Source organism: Schistocerca gregaria, chromosome 9, assembly GCF_023897955.1.
Source record: "Schistocerca gregaria isolate iqSchGreg1 chromosome 9, iqSchGreg1.2, whole genome shotgun sequence".
Classification (NCBI taxonomy): domain Eukaryota; kingdom Metazoa; phylum Arthropoda; class Insecta; order Orthoptera; family Acrididae; genus Schistocerca; species Schistocerca gregaria.
In genome coordinates, this window is record NC_064928.1 from 200,150,405 (window position 1) to 200,169,749 (window position 19,345).

General features: G+C 42.2%; 2 protein-coding genes across 2 annotated transcripts in view; one reads left to right on the forward strand and one right to left on the reverse strand.

Annotated features, from left to right (window-relative positions):
• The window catches only part of LOC126292049 (uncharacterized), a 32,094-nt gene extending 15,892 nt beyond the window's left edge, over positions 1-16,202 (reverse strand). Inside the window, exons 1-2 of the mRNA XM_049985851.1 lie at positions 15,982-16,202; positions 3,079-3,271 (exon numbers count right to left, since the gene is read on the reverse strand). Of these exons, the coding sequence (XP_049841808.1) occupies positions 3,079-3,153 (75 nt within the window). The 5' untranslated portion in view covers positions 3,154-3,271; positions 15,982-16,202. The remainder of the gene's footprint in view (positions 1-3,078; positions 3,272-15,981) is intronic.
• Positions 1-19,345, forward strand: part of LOC126292035 (amyloid-beta-like protein) — a 1,795,419-nt gene that overhangs the window by 1,361,464 nt on the left and 414,610 nt on the right. The gene's annotated exons all lie outside the window — the stretch shown is intronic.

Consider the following 19,345-nt stretch of genomic DNA (forward strand, 5'->3'; position numbering starts at 1 on the left):
GGAAAACCACACCATGTGGTAAGCAGCCATAACAATAAAAAAACCACTGATGATGCTGGAACTGCAGTGAAACATGTCTGGAACAAAAAAAACAAAATTGTGTTTTGCGAAAGGCGAACCACTCAAAAACATATGTTATTCAAAAATATCTTTGAAACTAATGATATCGTGTCACTTAGTACGTAGGGACATTTAAAAAGATCGTTTTTGACGAAACGGCGGCCTTCTGAAATAAGAGTCAATGTTTCAGATTAAAAAAAAAAAGTTATAATAACGTGCACCAAAAACAGAAATTAAAGTGTATCACAAAAATCATGTGTACGGTAGTACAAAAATGCCGACTCACAAGTTACATAAGGTATTGTGTAACTGTATCTATATTTCATGTGTTATAGCTCCTACCAACTTGAAAATAATGTTTTCATGCAGAAACAAGCGTTTAAAGATTCAGTTTGCGTTTTTTAATATTGAAATGAAACAATTCTTTATCTGGCAATGCCAGCTCTGTGCAGTTGGCCTGTTTTTCGCCGATATCGTAACATTGTATCGAAACATTGTATCGATTAACTGGTTCCCGCTTGTGGATTAAAGTCTTTTTTGGACGATTGGGATTGTTTTTCGACCTTTTTCTATACGTATATACACGTTTGTCACGTTTGAGCATTCACGTTTTACTTTGTACAAAAAGAAGCGAAATAACAAGTTGAGCAGACACGAGACAGCCACATCCTTTCAGACTGTTCACCATAAATGAAACATACTACGAAGAGAAACCTTTTTGAGGATAGTGTTTTAGTTGATACTAATTCCCACTTTTATATTATTCTAAACTAACAGGATCCCTTTTCTGTCCATAACTATTACGATATTACATTGGATGCATTGGAGTGCACAGACGCACCAGACCCCCTATGCAGAAAACTGCGTTTTTAACTTATTTTAACATTTATGGCACACTTTATGTGAATGAAACATAAAAATAGACTTTCTAAGGAATAATATAAAGCAATAAAAATAAGGTTCAAAAAATTTCTACTCTTAAATAATATTTTGATTTATAGATCTGACACAGGTAAATTTTCCTCGAAACTTTAGAGTCTCATCGTTATCAACGACAGTGATGGAAGCCGAAGAAATGAATTAAAATATGTGCCGTGGTCGGGAATTGAACCCAGCTCTCATTGCTTACTAGGAAGGTATGTTAGGCACAATGACTAGCGTATTGCCTACTAAGCAGTTTGACCTGGGTTCAATTTCCAACCATGGCACAAATTTTAATTCATTTTTTTCGCTTCCATCTTGGTCATACACTACTGGCCATTAAAATTGCTACACCAAGAAGAAATGCAGATGACAAACGGATATTCATTGGACAAATATATTATACTAGAACTGACATGTCATTACATTTTCACGCAATTTGGGTGCATAGATCTTGAGAAATCAGTACCCAGAACAACCACCTCTGGCCGTAATAACTGCTTTGATACGCCTGGGCATTGAGTCAAACACAGCTTGGATGGCGTGTACAGGTACAGCTGCCCATGGAGCTTCAACACGATACCACAGTTCATCAAGAGTAGCGACTGGCGTATTGTGACGAGCCAGTTGCTCGACCGCCATTGACCAGACGTTTTCAGTTGGTGAGAGATCTAGAGAATGTGCTGGCTAGGGCAGCAGTCGAACATTTTCTGTATCCACAAAGGCTCGTTCAGGACCTGCAATATGCGGTCGCGCATTATCCTGCTGAAATGTAGGGTTTCGCAGGGATGGAATGAAGGGTAGATCCACGGGTCGTAACAGATCTGAAATGTAACGTCCACTGTTCAAAGTGCCGTCAATGCGAAAAAGAGGTGACCGAGACGCGTAACCAATGGCACCCCATACCATCACTCCGGGTGATGCCCCGGTATGGCGATGACGAATACAGGCTTCCAATGTGCGTTCACCGCGATATCGCCAAACACGAGTGCGACCATCATGATGCTGTAAATCATCCGAAAAAATGACGTATTGCCTTTCGTGCACCCAGGTTCGTCGTTGAGTACACCATCGCAGGCGCTCCTGTTTGTGATGCAGCGTCAAGGATAACCGCAGCCACGGTCTCCAAGCTGATAGCCCATGCTGCTGCAAACTTCGTGGAACTGTTCGTGCAGATGGTTGTTGTCTCGCAAACGTCCCCATCTGTTGACTCAGGGATCGAGACATGGCTGCACGATCCGTGACAGTCATGCGGATAAGATGCCTGTCATCTCGACTGCTAGTGATACGAGGCCGTTGGGATCCAGCACAGTGTTCCGTATTACCCTCCTGAACCCACTGATTCCATATTCTGCTAACAGTCATTGGATCTCGACCAACGGGAGCAGCAATGTCGTGATACAATAAACCGCAATCGCAATAGGCTACAATCCGACCTTTATCACCAGGCACCGCAAGTCAACTGCTGTTTGTGTATGAGAAATCGGTTGGAAACTTTCCTCGTGTCAGCACGTTATAGGTGTCGCCACCGGCGCCAAGCTTGTGTGAATGCTCTGAAGAGCTAATCGTTTGCATGTGACAGCATCTTCTTCCTCTCTGTTAAATTTCGCGTCTGTAGCACATCTTCGTGGTGTAGCAATTTTAATGGCCAGTAGTGTAATGTAATGATTCTGATCGATGAGCTTAATGTTCCCAGCATCATTTGGCCTATTTCGATTATAATCTGTAGCCATTCTTTCACCTTAATGTTCAAACTAATAAAACTTGTTCAAGACAGTTTCAAACCCTATGCACTAATGTCATAAAACAGAATTGTTAAGGCTTTCGTGGCCACTTGTTGACAAACTGCCTATTGGCGTCTGTCTCGGGTTCTTCGGCCGATGTTCATCTAATGATTTCACTGACGTTTCGCCAGCACGAGTGGCTGGCATTGTCAAAGCTTCACCCTCCATTGCCGGTGGTGAGTGTGAGCTTTGACAATGCCAGCCACTCGTGCAGGCGAAACGTCAGTAATGTCATAAACGCGAGAAATCGAGTAGGGAGGAAAGTCGCAGCGGTGAAGACACTAACTAGAGCAGCCGGACGGTGTCGCCTTACCAGGAAGAGCACGGAAACGACGACGACCCCCGTCTTGAGGGAACAGCCGCAGCAGCAGTGCTGCAGACACGCCATTGTGGGCCGGACTGCCGGGTCTCGGGTCGCTAAGGAAGAGCGGAGCTACACCAGGCGCCGTGCGGTTGTTGCATCCATTCCTCAGAACGCAGCTACGGGGAAGTGTGGCCGTCGTTACCTGCGAGCAATAAAGAGGTGGCTTTGAGGCGGACTGTGCTGTCTGTTCGTCACGACAGCAGCCACTTCAGCGTAACAGCGGTTCTAATACATATGTTTTTGGATAGGACCCCCTTTAGCAAAACACTATTTTGTTTTTTAACCCAAACACGTTACACTGCAGATGCAGCATCTTGGTTCAAATGGTTCTGAGCGCTATGGGACTTGACATCTGAGGTCATCAGTCCCATAGAACTTACAACTTCAACTGTTCCACTGGCCGCCATGTTTGTTTTACAGCTGGTAAACAGTGAAACAGTGATAGTGACAGCTCAATATATAGTATTTGACAGTGATAAAAGTGAGGAAAAAGAAAATGTAAGTGAAACATAATGTAAATACACACACACACACACACACACACACACACACACCAATCACAGAAATAACAATTTTCAAATCGTTGTTTTGGCTTAAACAATTTATGTACTTTAAGGTGTAAGTGGTTGCAGATGATAAATTGGGTAACATAACAGTCACTGTAGAAACACAATAAATCAGAAAAAGCATACCATGTGGTAATTTTATGTGCTTTTTTTTTCAAATATCTGTAATTACGATTTAAAAACTTGACGTGTATACAAACAGTAAAGAACGTTCTTTGTCTTTAACAGCCATAAAATGAAAGCCCACTGGAGACACTGCAGCCGGCCGGTGTGGCCGAACGGTTCTAGGCGCTTCAGTCTGGTACCGGGTGACCGCTACGGTCGCAGGTTCGAATGCTGCCTCGGGCATGGATGTGTGTGATGTCTTTAGGTTAGTTAGATTTAAGTAGTTCTAACAAGGGAACCTCCCCATCGCACCCCTCACAGATTTAGTTATAATTTGGCACAGTGGATAGGCTTGAAAAACTGAACACAGATCAATCGGGAAAACAGGAAGAAGTTGCGTGGAACTATGAAAAAATTAACAAAATATACAAACTGAGTAGTCCATGCGCAGGATAGGCAACATCAAGGAAAGTGTGAGATCAGGAGCGCCGTGGTCCCGTGGTTAGCGTGAGTAGCTGCGGAACGAGAGGTCCTTGGTTCAAGTCTTCCCTCGAGTCAGCGTGTTCGGTCAGAGGGTAATGTGCCCTCTGTAATAATAAAAACTGAGTCAACAGATCAACAACGAACTTAAATGGATGTCTTCCGACGTCCGCCCCGAGCAGATGCAACGAACTAAAGCGAACAAAAAAAAAAAAAAAGTGAAAAGTTCACTTTCTTAATTTTCGCAAAGTTATGATCTGTTCACTATAATAAGTTTAGTGTCTGTTTTTTGCGACCGCACCGCAAAACCGTGCGGTTAGTAGACAAAGGGACGTGCCTCTCCAATGGGTACCGAAAACATTAGATCGCAAGGTCATAGGTCAACCGATTCCTCCACAGGAAAATATTCATTTCCCGTGGTTAGCGTGCGCAACTACGGAGCGAGAAGTCCTTGGTTCAAGTCTTCCCTCGAGTGAAAAGTTTTCTTCCTTTATTTTCGCAAATTTATGATCTGTCCGTCCGTTCATTGACGTCTCTGCGACCGCACCGCAAACTTACGGTTCGGAAAATATTCATTGACCTTATTATTGAAGTCTCGAACTATATTTGCTGGATTCATATTACCCACCGAATACATCTCACGTATTTAATGCACTCTCGTCCAAAGTAGCGAACAGTCAACTGCCAGCCAGGGAGCCTTGTTAGCAAGAATACTCTATTTTCCGTAGTTCTGTAGTTGACTGACGTCGTGTGTTTCGATGTTTGTTTAGGTGTAGCGTCCCCATACTACGGCGCAGTTACCTCGCATCAGCCGGACGGATGGACAGATAATAATTGTCTGAAAATAAAAAAAAATAAACTTTTTACTTGAGGGAAGACGAACCAAGGACCTCTCGTTCCGCAGCTGCTCACGCTAACCACGGGACCATGGCGCTCCTGGGTTCACTCTATCCTTGATGTTGCCTATCTTGCGCATGGACTACTCAGTTTGTATATTTTGCTTGTTTTTTTGCATAGTCCCACACAACTTCTTCCTGTTTTCTCGATTGATCTGTGTTCAGTTTTTCAAGGCTAACCTAAGAACATCACACACATCCATGCCCGAAGCAGGATTCGAACCTGCGACCGTAGCGGTCGCGCGGTACCAGACTGAAGCGCCTAGAACCGCTCGGCCACACCGACCGGCTGCATCATCTTCAGTGGGCTTTTATTTTATGGCTGCTAAAGAAAAAGAATGTTCTTTACTGTTTGTGTAGATGTAGCTATTAGTTTTTAAACCGTAATTACAGATATTTGAAAAAAAGACATAGAATTATGAATTCATACCTTTTTACCACATGGTGTGGTTTTTCTGATGTATTGGGTTTCTACAGTGACTGTTTTGTTTACCACTTTGTCATCTGCACCTCTTACACCTAAAGCAGATGAATTGTATAAGCCAAAACTACGATTTAAAAATTGTTATTTCTATGCCTGAAATTAATTAATTCTGTGTGTGTGTTTTTTTCTATTTACATCATGTATCACTTGCGTTTACTTTTTCCTCATCTTCGTCACTGTAAAATATTACATATTGAGCTGTCACTGTTTCACTGTTTAGGTGGTCAGCGGAGCAGCTGAAGGTGTAAAAACAAGATGGCTGACAGTGGAACAGTTGAAGGTGTTCCTCGCGGTTGTTCTGCGTCTTTCAGAGCTTTCTGTGCATTTTGTGTGTGTGTGTGTGTGAGAGAGAGAGAGAGAGAGAGAGAGAGAGAGAGAGTGAGTGAGTGAGTGAGTGAGTGAGTGAGTGACAGTAGGTTTGAGGATTTTCTTTTGTGTGTGTGGGGGGGGGGAGGGGGGGGAGGGGGGGAGTGAGAGCACTGGGATTGGTCTTGTCTAATAATTCTTTGAGGGCAGAGAGCTGTGTATTCATTTATCACATGTTTTCCTTCCATTATTGATTTTTGTATCTGATAATTTTCTCTAATTATAGTTTTTGTAGCTGGATGTCGCTGCATTTGAGAATTTTCAAATCAGTGTTGATGTTTGTTGGGTTATATTTCTTGTCCATAAGGTGTCCAGAAAATGTGTAATGACTGCTATTACTTTTTAATGCTCTTCTGTGTTCTGTGTATCTGGTATTAAAGTTTGTGCGTGTCTGACCTATATAAACTGATGTGCAGTCCTGACGTATTAGTTGGTAAATACCAGATGTGTTTTGTTTGTCTGTGCTTGTGTTGGTTGTCCTTATTTTTCTGTGTGTTGAGTTGTCTGTCCTCTAGGCTATTTTTCCCCCTTCATTTTTGAGTATCTAGCCTTCTCGCTTCCCCCGCCCGGGTTCCCGCGTTGGATTCCCGGCGGGGTCAGGGATTTTCTCTGCCTCGTGATGACTGGGTGTTGTGTGTTGTCCTTAGGTTAGTTAGGTTTAAGTAGTTCTTAGTTCTAGGGGACTGATAACCATACATGTTAAGTCCCATAGTGCTCAGAGCCATTTGAACCATTTTTGAGTATCTTGCCTATTCTGTGGACTGCTTTGTTGTTGTAGGTGAGAGCGAACCACCAGTTTTTTGTTGTGGGTGTTTCATGTTCATGTGGACTCATGTGTGTGTTTGTGTGTTGCTAATATCTGATAATTTTAAACATCAATAAAAGTCATCACATGTCAAACAACACTAGACAGTTATATTGGTAAATATCAAGATGGTTTTCGGGCAGGAAGGTCATACTAAGAACAAATATTTAATCTCAAATCAGTAATTCGCCACAGAATACGTATTACTCAGTTCAAATGACACTGTAGTTATGTTCGTGGATTTCAAAAAGGCTTTTGCTTCTGTTCCTGGAGAAACCACAGATAAAGTAATTCGATAATTTGGCGTAAAGTCTAAAGTGGAAAACCTAATTCGTAAAACACTTACAGATACTGTCAAAGAAGTAAAATTTATGGGAGAAATTCCACAGGCCTTGCAAATCGAAACAGGTGTACGACAAGGCGACGGCCTATCACCAATTCTTTTTAATACTATGGTAGAGAAAACAGTGAGAATTAGGAAAGAAAAACTTAGTGAACTCAAAATGTCGCTTATAAGGTTAGGAAGAGGAAGCAGAGATCGAAATCAACTGTCTTACATTTGCAGGTCACTCTGCTACACATTCCGAAAAGGTGGCATCTGCTATACCACAAATAAATCTCCTGGAAGAAATAACCATCAGAACTGGCTTCAGAATTACTGCAAAAAAAAATTGTTGCTAACGTTAAGGATGCTCCAAAATTCCTGAAAGCATGTATTGGCCAAATAGAGACGGCAAAAATTTCAAATATCTAGGTGCGATAACCCCAGAAAATGCCTTGGAAAAATATGCAATGGGGGAAAAATTGCATAAAGTCGGGAGCGCATATAGTATCACCAAATACATCTGCAATAAAAGGTGCCTAAACAAGAGTGCAAAAATGATGCAGTACAGCAGTGAAGCCAGAATGCCTACATGCAAGTGAATGCTTGACATGAAACTATAGTTTAGATAAATTAGAAGTACTAGAAAGGCGAATTATAAGGCAAATTACGAAGCAATGCTGAAAATGCCAAAAGAAGTAAATATTTTTAACGTAATGAAAAAAGACAACTTGTGTTTTTTGGACATTTATTTCGAATGCAGGACGGTAGATTAACTAATAAGATTTTCAAACATTTGTGGAGTAAGAATTCCACTACAAGGTGGGTCAACGAAGTAAAATTGGATTTAGAAAGAAACAATACAAAAACAGAAGATATAAACAACAGAGAAGCCTTTCGGTAAAAAGTATTGAAAATTGAAGGATTCCAAGGCAGTGTAGCTAACAAGACTGGTTCAAAATGGTCTGAAGACAGAAAGAAGAAACATAGTTGAACAGATGAAAGCATACTGGAAGAAAAAAACGAAGAACTGAAATTGGAACGTGGTCCTCAGATGGCCTATTCACAGTAAAGGAAAAGGTCATCATAATCATGATCATCATTATCGCCGTCATCTTCTTTTCGAGGATTAGTCTGTTTCCTGATGCTGACGCACAAACAAAATCGTTCTCATCTTTTTCGAGGTCTCCCAGTATCTCTTTTGCCTTCAGAAAATTACGCAGATCGCGATACCTAGACGGTGGGCGCAACTTAACCCGCGCACCGCTCATAATGTAGGCAGAGGTTTCTAAGAGTAGAGGCAAACTCACAGACAGCCCCGGATACAGGATTGGATCAACTGGTGACAACCAGAAAATCTTAAAGGACATTAATAAAAGTTCCAGAATAAATATCGGAAGTCGGTAACTTACAGCTGGAATAGTGGAAGATGATGGGCCGCTTCCCAAAAGTAGGAACTGTAACATGAAACCTGTCAGAATAAAAACTATGTGCCGCACATTTTTTTTCTTTTTGAAACAGTATATATTTGGTTTATAACAAGATTATAGTTCCAAATTTACAAAAAGATACGATTTCTTATTCTTTTTTCAATGTCGCAAAAGTAGCAGCATTGCCGCCATTTTCTCTTAATATGATTTCGTTGTTAGATCATTACATATGATTTAGTATTTCATATTGTCCGTACTATTCTGTTCCGATTTCGCAGTCATTATTCTTCTGTAGTAAAACAATTAAGACACAATAGGCAGCCAACAATTTGTTTTGTTTTTGGCACGTGTGTACATGAGAGGAAAAGTCTTTTATGTGAAGTGAAAGGTGATAGGTTTTTATTGAAATGACAAGTACTTGCTTTTAAACACTAAGCCACGAAAGATAACTATAAGTCCTTTGAAACTTCCTGGCAGATTAAAACTGTGTGCCGAACCGAGACTCGAACTCGGGACCTTTGCCTCTCACGGGCAAGTGCTCTACCAACTGAGCTACCCAAGCACTCAATTGGTAGAGCACTTGCCCGCGAGAGGCAAAGGTCCCGAGTTCGAGTCTCGGTTCGGCACACAGTTTTAATCTGCCAGGAAGTTTCAAATCAGCGCACGCTCCGATGCAGAGCGAAAATCTCACTCTGGAAATAAGTCCTTTCTTCCTCGAAAGATAGAAGATGAGGTCGCGGCGGGTCGTGAGTCGTGCTTGGACAGCTCAGCTGGCAGAGCACTTGCCCCTGAAAGTCAAAGGTTCCAAGAAATTTCATACCAGCGCACACTCCACCGCCGAGCGAAAAATTCGCTATTGGAACTGTTACATGTTATTCCGAAAAAAAAACTTCCTTCAAGCTCTGGAAAAATGTTAGAAGCAGGGACCATTAAGATCTGGAAAAAATTGTGGCTGTAGTCGCAACAATAATTTGATCTCTAACACCACAGTAAGTAACGAATACAAGAAGAAATTGGCAAATACTAAACAATCAATCACTTTAAGGAGTTGATTTCCCATTGAAATATAGTTACAAAATTTTTCACAAAATGAGCCTTTGTTATCGTTCTAAACAACAAATAGCACTGATACTCAAAGGGTTAGAGATTAATGCAGTTCATATTCTCTTGTTATAGTATCAAGGTTTCGCAGGATAAAAAATTTTTCTTAGTTCACGAACTCGTTGGACTTTGCAGAGTAAATAAGCGAGGGAGTGACGGGAAACATTTTATCAGTATGAAGTAGTCTACATACAGGATAGTATACGTGGTCGCTGTTTAATCTAGTGACTAATTTTATAACCAAACGAACCACACTAGAAATCGCCATAAGCAGTTTCAAGTATTTTCTAATGTTTTTTGTTGTTCTTAGACATGAGGTTGTACATTGTCAAGCGTTTGTAAATATTACGAGTTCTACATGTTTACGCACCGTATAATATAGTTATTTGGAGGATATTTTTAATGCTTTAGTTACAGTGCTTTATAACGAGTAAAATTCTATTTTTGAGACTGGTTATGTGACGTGCGGACGGTTAAACCATACGGAGTCAGTCGTGTACCCTCTTGTACATTCAAAGGAAAGGTTTATGTGTGGTGGAACACGTGATACTTGAAACCGAGTTTCTTTGCTGTATTTACCGTTTTTCTAGTCTTCAGAATGGATACTTCTGTTAGTTGCCAATACTTTTTGTTTCAAAATCTCTCTAACTTAAAACTGGTTTTTGAGAATACTACTTCTTAATTGGATTGCACTTATCTTTGACTGGCGTGTAGTGGGGTAATACTGTAACACACAGACTATCAAGCACTGTATTTTTTCCGACTGCAAGGCTTCGAAATTTGAACATAAGGCATTTTCCTACGTACACGACCAGCTGTACCTAGAAACAGATTTTGACATTTGCAAAAACCTCACTTTCCTGCGTAATTTTTTCACACGCAAAGTGAATGCTATATTTTCAAAACAGAATAAGGAAATGTACTGAGCTTCTATTACATGGCTAGATAGAGGCGAAAGGGTGACAAGTGTTCCGTGGTAGAACACTCTTCATTACAGGAGTAGGCTGAATTGTAGAAAATAAGGTAATAATTACAATAAACGCATAATTCATAGGCCTGATTCTTGTTATTACTAACTGGTATAGGCATGCGTATACAGAGATAGGCAATCGTATACAGATGTAAACAGGCAGAATACGGCTCAGCGGTCGGCAGTGCCTTGTAATACAAGTGTCCGGCGCAGTCATTTGATCGACCACTGCTGCTACAATGGCAGGTTATCAAGATTTTAGTGAGTTTGAACGTGCTGTTGTAGTCGGCGCACGAGAGATGGGACCTAGCATCTCCGAGGTAGCGATGAAATGGGGATTTTGGCCAGCCGATGTGGCCGAGCGGTTCTAGGCGATTCAGTCCAGAATCACGATGCTGCTACGTTCGCAGGTTCGAATCCTGCCTCGGGCATGGATGTGTGTGATGTCCTTAGGTTAGTTAGGTTTAAGTAGTTCTACGTCTGGGGAACTGATGACCTCAACATCTAAGTCCCATAGTGCTTGAACCATGTGGGGATTCTCCGTACGAGCATTTCATGAGTGTACCGTTAATATCAGGTATCCGGTAAAATATCAAATCTCCAACAGCGCTGCGGGTGGAAAAAGATCCTGCAAGAACTGGACCAAGACTACTGAAGAGAATCGTTCAAAGTGACAAAAATGCATCTCTTCCGCAGATTCAACGCTGGGTCATCAACAAGTGTCAGCGTGTGGACCGTTCAACGAAACATCGTCGATATGGGGTTTCGGAGCCGAAGGTCCACTTGTGTACCATAGATGACTGCACGATACAAAGCTTTACGCCTCGCCTGGGCCTCTCAGCACCGAAATTGGACCGTTGATCGCTGGAAACATATTGCCTGGCCGGATGATTCTCATTTCAAATTGTACCGAGCGGATGGACCCGTACGGGTATGGAGACAGCCTCATGAATCCATGGACCTTGTATGTTAACAGGGTAATGTTCAAGCTGGTGGAGGCTCTGTGATGGCATGGGGCGTCTGCAGCTTGATTGATACGGGACCCCTGATACGTCTAGATACGACTCCGATAGGTGACACGAACGTAAGCATCCTCTCTGATCACCTGCATCCATTCATGTCCACTGCGTGGTACGACGGACTAGGACAATTCCAGCAGAACAATGCGACACCTCACACGTCCAGAATTGGAACACAGTGGCTCCAGAAACACACTTCTGAATTTAAACACTTCCGCTGGCCACCAAACTCCCCAAACAAGAACATTATTCAGCATACCTGCGTGCCTTGCAACGTGCTCTTCAGATCTGCACCCCCACCTAATACTCTTACGGATTTATGGACAGCCTTGCAGTATTCATGGTGTCAATTCCCTCCATCACTACTTAAGACATTAGTCGAGTCCATGCTACGTCGTTTTGCAGCACTTCTGCGTGCTCGTGGTGGCCCTACACGATATTATGAAGGTGTACAAGTTCCGCTGGCGCTTCTGTGTATCAAGAAAAGTATCCACTGATGATGGTCTAAAGGTGCCGAAACTTGTCCGGGCTCTCTGCGTAGTTATCATAATTTCCTGTGCACACACGCTTGTTGTTAGAGCTTCGGAACCGAACGATTATTACAGGTGTTTCCTACCATCTGCAGTGTGAACGCCACTTGAGAGGAATGCTCATAAAAAATGACTTGCAGCTGTTGTCATCACGGCGCGACCGCCGCTATGAATGAAGCTAGTCGCGTGCGGCAGGGTCGCGGTGTACGAACACTTGAGATTCACTCGCCCTGTCTCGCGGGGTCCTTCGCGCAAATGGGCCACAGCGCTCTAGGTCCCCGTACATTGGCGCAGCGCCCGTAGGTCGGTCGGCTTTCTGGCCGCGTGCACCGGGAGGTCAGTGTAACCGAGGTCACCTTGTCAGCTGTCAACAACTTCTGAAACAGCGGCAAATTTCTTTACGCTTGGGTCTGTAACAGTGATGTCAAGAACAGGCGAGGAAACTATTGGTGGGACTTGGCGGAACTGCCTCCTTATACACAGGCGGAGCATCGCTGGAACTCTGGTCACATTCGCGAGGATAGTGGTTCAAATCCTCGCCCCACTATCCCTGTTAGGTTTTCCATGGTTTCTCCAAATCGCTTACGGCAATGGCTGGAGTCGTTACTTTGAAAGAGCACGGCCAATTTTCTCCGCATTCTTTCGCCAACCTCGTCTTACACTCCGTCTGTAATGAACTTATATCAAGGGGCATTAACACTATTCTCCTTTCCCTCTTCTCCTAAATCTACATACATTCCCTGCAAGCTAATGCTATCAGTTTGACAGGGGGTACTTTTTATCGTGGCATATTATAAGGTTTGGAAGCAAGACTTTAGAAAATTAAATTCAAGTTGAAACTTCGTGGCAGATTAAAACTGTGTGCCGAAGCAGGACTCTTTAACTCGGGACCTTTGCCTTTCACGGGCAAGTGGTCTACCATCTGAGCTACCTGATCACGACTCAAGACGCGTCCTCATAGCTTTACTTCCGCCTGTACTTCGTCTCCTACCTTCCAAACTTGACAGTAGCTCTCCTACGAACCTTGCAGAATTAACACTACTGGAAGAAAGGATTTTGCGGCGACATGGCTTTGCCACATCCTGGGGGTGAGAAATGTAGAGGGTAGTTGTTAGTCTCAAAGGAGCTCATCCAATTAGTCCAAACTCGCCCTCCTTGCCCCACCCTTAGGGGGTGGGAGGGGGTTAGCTTTGAAATCTTAAACACGAACCCAAACTTTTATTGCGGATTCGAAGCCTCCCGGAAAAAATACGTAATTTTTGTATTTAACATTTATTTCGTAGCGTGATAGATGGCGCTGTAGTTAACAAAAATCCAGATATGTTAAAAACTGATGAAAAATGACAATTTCTCTAGAAATACACATCAAATTAGGATCGTAGTAGGTTAAAAAGGCTATTATTCTAAAATCTGTAATAAGAAATCGGTTTCTTTTACGGGAAAAAATCTGATACTCCAGAAATAATACATTATTTTGCTTCCACTACTGATGTAATTTATTTCATGGTTCGCCGCGTGGGGTAGCCATGCGGTCTGAGACATCTTGTCACGGTTCGCGCGGCAACCCCGTCGGAGGTTCGAGTCCTCCCGCGGACATGGGTGTGTGTGTTGTCCTCAGAGTAAGTTAGTTTAAGTTAGATTAAGTAGTGCGTCAGCCTAGGGACCGATGACCTCAGCAGTTTGGTCGCGTAGTCCTTACCACAAGTTTACAAATTTTTCTTTCACCGTTCCTAGGTAATGTTAAAAGTAGTTTTTAAGCCAGTCATACACAAACCAATGAATTATTCCAACTGCTATCCGTTACAGCGACATCTGTGAAACAATTTAGACCAATATGCGGCCAATAGAATGTATTACGTTCTGGAGAATCTTTTTTTTTTTTCTGTAAAAATCTGTTCCTCAATAAATATCTTTGTGACCTAATAGGGTCGTCCTCTGATGTGTACTTCTTTCGATATTGATGTCCCACTTCGAGACAAACAACTTAGCTTTCAATCTTTTTACAGTCCAGTTTTTAGTTTTCTAGGTATTTCCAAAAACGATTTTAAATGCCTCAACCTGTATATCACTAGCGGATAAAAATACCAGGCCCCCAGCAGCTGGTCCCCAATTTAACGGCTTCCAGTGCACCAAAAAATTGATTCACAATATTTAATGTAATATTTGACCGAATTTTAAAATTTAAAATGCTGTCATCTATATCATTACGGACTTTAATTGTACGTTAAAAGCTTAACACAGTAAGTGAAGTATTAAAGACAGAAACTGACTTGAGGCAACAAAGCTCACAGAACTCAAATAACCCAGACTTTTCAGCCAGTATTTGACAAATGGAGCATTTAGTGGCTTGCAAGAAACATCACATGTACATCCCACTCATTTCGGAACCTTTTTCTCGCTGACACCCCCCCCCCCCCCCCCACTCCTCCACCCCACACACAGACCAAAAAATGAAGGGAAAGAAATTTAAATGTTCTCTGTTTATTCAGTAAAACATCTGCAATAGTCGCAACGTTTTAATTTAGTACTTCTTTAGTAATAACTCTATTCGCAGCACATTTTTCAGACAGTATCCACATACATGTACCGGCAAAATTTAGTAACTGTGTGACACACAGCTCAGGAGATGTAAAATCATAAACATGAAATTCCCAAAGAATAGAGTATTGCGTCTTTAACGGTAAAAGTTTTACGTGCTTAACTCATTAACATGCTTAGCTCATTTCTAAAGTAGCCATGCGTTTGCAAGTATTTTATACATGGCAGTTCGATAATTTAATAAATATTCATCACAAGCGACTTCTCATCAAATTGCTTCCCTTTGGAGTATTTTCTCGATTGGGCGATTGGTTTCGCGTTTTCCTGTGACAAAGGTCACAGTTTATAGTAACTGACGGAAAATCATCGTTTAAAATAGAAATATGTGTCGTTCCGCAAGGAAGGGTTTCAGACACTCAACTGGACTAGCAAGATAATTTAGACAACATATCTGAATGGTAGGAAAAGTGACAATTTTCTCTAAATGATGAAAAGTTTGAGGTCATCCACACGAACGCGGAAAGGAATCCGTTACATTTCGTTTTCACAATAAATCACACAGGTCTAAAAATGATCTAGGGGTTGCGATACAAACAACTTAAATTGAAACGATCACATTCAAAATGTTGTGGGAGGCCAATGACTCCGTTTTGTTGGTGGAATGCTTAGAAGATGCAGCGTGCGTACGAAAGAGACTGCCTACATCACGTTTTACCGTCCTCTTATGGAGTGCTGTTGCGCCGAATGGGGTCCGCTTCACATAGGATTCACAAAGTACATCGAAAAAGTTCTGAGAAGGGCACAGAGTGTTGGATTATCACGAAATAGGAGGGAGAGAGAGTGGCGGATATGATACACGAGTTAGTGTGGCAGTCATTACAACAAAGGCGTATTTTGTTGCGGCGAGAATTTTTCACGAAATTTCAGTCATCAATTTTTTCCTCCGAATGCGAAAATTTTTTGTTGACGCCAACCTACGTAGGGAGAGATTATAATCGTAATTTAATAAGGGAACTCTGAGCTCGCACGGAAAGATTTAAGTATTTATTTTCCCCGAACGCTGTTCGAGAGTGGAACGATAGAGAAGTAGCCTGATGACGGGTGGATGAACCTTCAGCCAGGCACGCTAAGTACTATTTGCAGTGTATTCATGTAGATGTGGACGAGTGAATCAGGAGTGGTGGGTTCTGTTAAGTGTTGACAGTGACGTTGTCAGAATAGTTGTTTGGCTGTACTGTACCTGAGACTGTCGACTGAGATTATATCCCACGTTCTCTGGACAAAGTGTGTGGAACACGCGTGCTGGGACCCCAGCTGCAGACGTAGACACCCGTGTGAGAGACTGGAGCGGGCTGCTGCTACCTGTGGCGGACTGCGAGAAGCGACTGAAGCCTCAGCGGCTGCTGGGCTGTTGACGCCTTCGCTGCCGGCGCGTCCTTCAGACTGCCTCGGTCAGCTCGCGGTCTCCCTGCGCGAGCGTCCCGATTAACTTGACGCACACTCTGTTATCGCTCACAATACAGCTGCTGTACCTGCCACGCTCTGGTTTCACAAGGAATGTGCAGGGAAACCCTTGAGCTCACATTTACGCATAAGGTGTTGCTGGTGTTGTTGTTGTGGTGTTCAGTGACTTTGTGCAGCTTTCCATAACATGGATCCTGTGCAAGCCTTTCATCTCTTTATAAGTTGTGCAGTGTACAACCATCTGAATCGGCCTACTGTGCTCAAAAGTTGGTCTCCCGCTACCATTTTAGCCTCCCTTTCCGCAATTTCCTCCATTACCAAATTGACGGTTATTTCATGACTCTTTCTTGTGATCTTTGCAAGGTGTAGATCATGATACTCTTTTATGGAACTAATGGCTTTATAAGCTAGTTTCAATCATACTCAACTAACGGATACAAAAAGTTGTTGTGAATATTAAGGCAGTGTCGGGAAGTTAGAAAGTTTTAGTGACTGGGAAAAAAAAGAAAATCACAAAGGGAGCCCCCCCCCACAGGGTTGAGTTTTGGGTCCACTTCTATTCCTTGTGTATGTGAGTGACCTTCCAGTTGACATTCATCAAGAAAAATTGGAACTATTTGCAGACTATACTAGTGTTATAATAAATCCCATTAGACAGAATACAACAGAAGAGTTGGTAAATGACACTTGCCAAAGAATTGTTAAGTGGTTCTCTGAAAATGGACTCCCCCTAAATAAAAAAATTAAAAAAAATTACATTCAGTTCTGTGCTACAAATGTGGTCATATCAACATCTGATGTAGCACATGAGCAGGAATCAGTAAATAGGGCAGAATTCTCCAATTTTTTGGCGGTCATATTGATGAGAATTTGGAAGGCAAGAGTTATATTACTGTTCTTCTCAAACAATTAAGTTCAGCTACTTTTTCCCACGGACGTAATGTAAGTGCCTCTTCAAGAAGCTAGGCATTTTAACTGCGCCGTCACGAAACATATATTTGCTAATGAAATTCGTCATAAATAATCCACCAGAATCTGAGAAGTAGTGTACTAGTTCCAACGCTAGAAGGAAAATTATCTATATTACCCATTGTTAAAGCCGACAGTGGCTGAGAACGGAGTTCAGTACGCAAAAACAATAATCTTCGATTATTTACCCAATAACATAAAATGTCAGGCAGCTAGGGGAGCTAGTTTTAAATCTGATTTAAAATTATTTCTCCTGGACAACTCCTTCTATTCCGTTTTGCTTAAAAACTGTAGTGAGTAAAAAAGAGAAAAAAAAAATTGAAATGCACTTGCATGAGCATGCCTAAAAATGTGGTCGTCTGTGTTAACACTAATCATGTATACATATCCTGCAAACTGCCTCTTTCCATATCATTTCGATAAAATAATCTTTCAAATGATCTGTGGAATACGTAATTAACTAACTAACTAACTAAAAGAAGTCTCGTATCGACAGATCCCTTCTATCGGTCCAGTTGTACCTCCAGTTTCTTTCCTCCTCAATTCGATTCAGTGCTCCTTCATTAGTTGCTAGATTTGCTCATCTAATGTTCAGCATTCTTCTACAGCACCATATTTCGATAGCTTCTATTCTCAACTGGGTTGCACTGTTTATTCTCCATAATTGACTTCCATATAACGCTACACTCCATACAAATACATTTCAGAATAGGCTTCCTAACACACAAATTTACACTGGCCAATTTCATTAATGTGATCACCTCTAGAAAGACTCAATGACCACCTTTAGCAACTTGGACCTCTGCCAGCAGTGGCGAATACAGAGAAACCTCGAGGAGGGCGTGCTAAGGTATCTTGACCAGCTTTTACAGTAATAAAAAAATAATCAAGCCACATGCAAAGTTTAAGAAAGTTTTATTTAAACAGATTATACACATATACAAAGACAATGACACCTTATGATATAAAAAAGTTACACTTGCGGTTCTCTTCCTTAAATGATGAATTCTATGCGCCTATTCTTTTTGGCAAATTTGTTAATTACATCGCCAATAGGAGAATCAATGTCAGCATGAGTGTTCAGTCCGCAGCTCGTGGTCGTGAGGTAGCGTTCTCGCTTCCCGCACCCGGGTTTCCGTGTTCGATTCCCGGCGGGGTCAGGGATTTTCTCTGCCTCGTGATGACTGGGTGTTGTGTGATGTCCTTAGGTTAGTTAGGTTTAAGTAGTTCTAGGGGACTGATGACCATAGATTTTAAGTCCCATAGTGCTCAGATCCATTTGAACCATTTTGATGAGTGTTCAACAGAGCTAAGCCATTAAATCGATCCTTCTCCACTGTCGACCTCACCATGTCTGTGCACGCCGTTGAAAAACTTCTTTCTATTGTAGCAATAAATGCAGGTAGACAAGCAGATATTTTGAACAGGATGTGCAAAGTAGGATAGTCAGATCTAGGACAAACAGACAACTCTCGCATAACAGAATCGCGATCATTACGAGCGTCTATGTTCGTTTGCTTGTATTGAAGAATCTCTCCCATTACGCTGCCCACAAGAGGAAAAAGGGGGGGGGGGGGGGGGCTGCCCCCCGCGCCTCCCATATGTATCCACCATTGGCTGCCAGATTTATTTAAGAATAAAATCAGATTACTTAAAAAAATCTGGAGGCCTCAGCCCTGTAAAGGATAAACGCCTTCCTAAATCGGCATGTTTTGAGTATGAATTTCCTTGTACTTTTGGAAAGATTTACAGTGGAACTACAAAAAGAGGCGTGAATACGCGTCTGATGGAACATAAAAGTCTTTGCCGACCAAGGAAAGTAGAAAAATAATGTGATTTCCTGAAACTGCTCCAGTCAAATGCCGGGATGGTTCCTTTTAAGTGGCACGTTCGATTTCCTTCCCCGTCCTTGAATCAATCCGAACTCCTGTTCCGTTCCGTCTCGATGTCGACGGGGCGTTAAGCCCTTATCTTCCTTTCTCCCTTTAGAAAAATCACCTGTAGCAGAGCATGCTCCTCAGCCTTGAAACTGCGCAGGCTGCTGTGGCCGAGCGGTTCGAGGCGCTTCAGTCTGGAATCGCGCTGCTGCTACGGTCGCAGGTTCGAATCCTGCCTAGGGCATGGATGTGTGTGATGTCCTTAGGTTGGTTACATTAAAGTAGTTCTAAGTC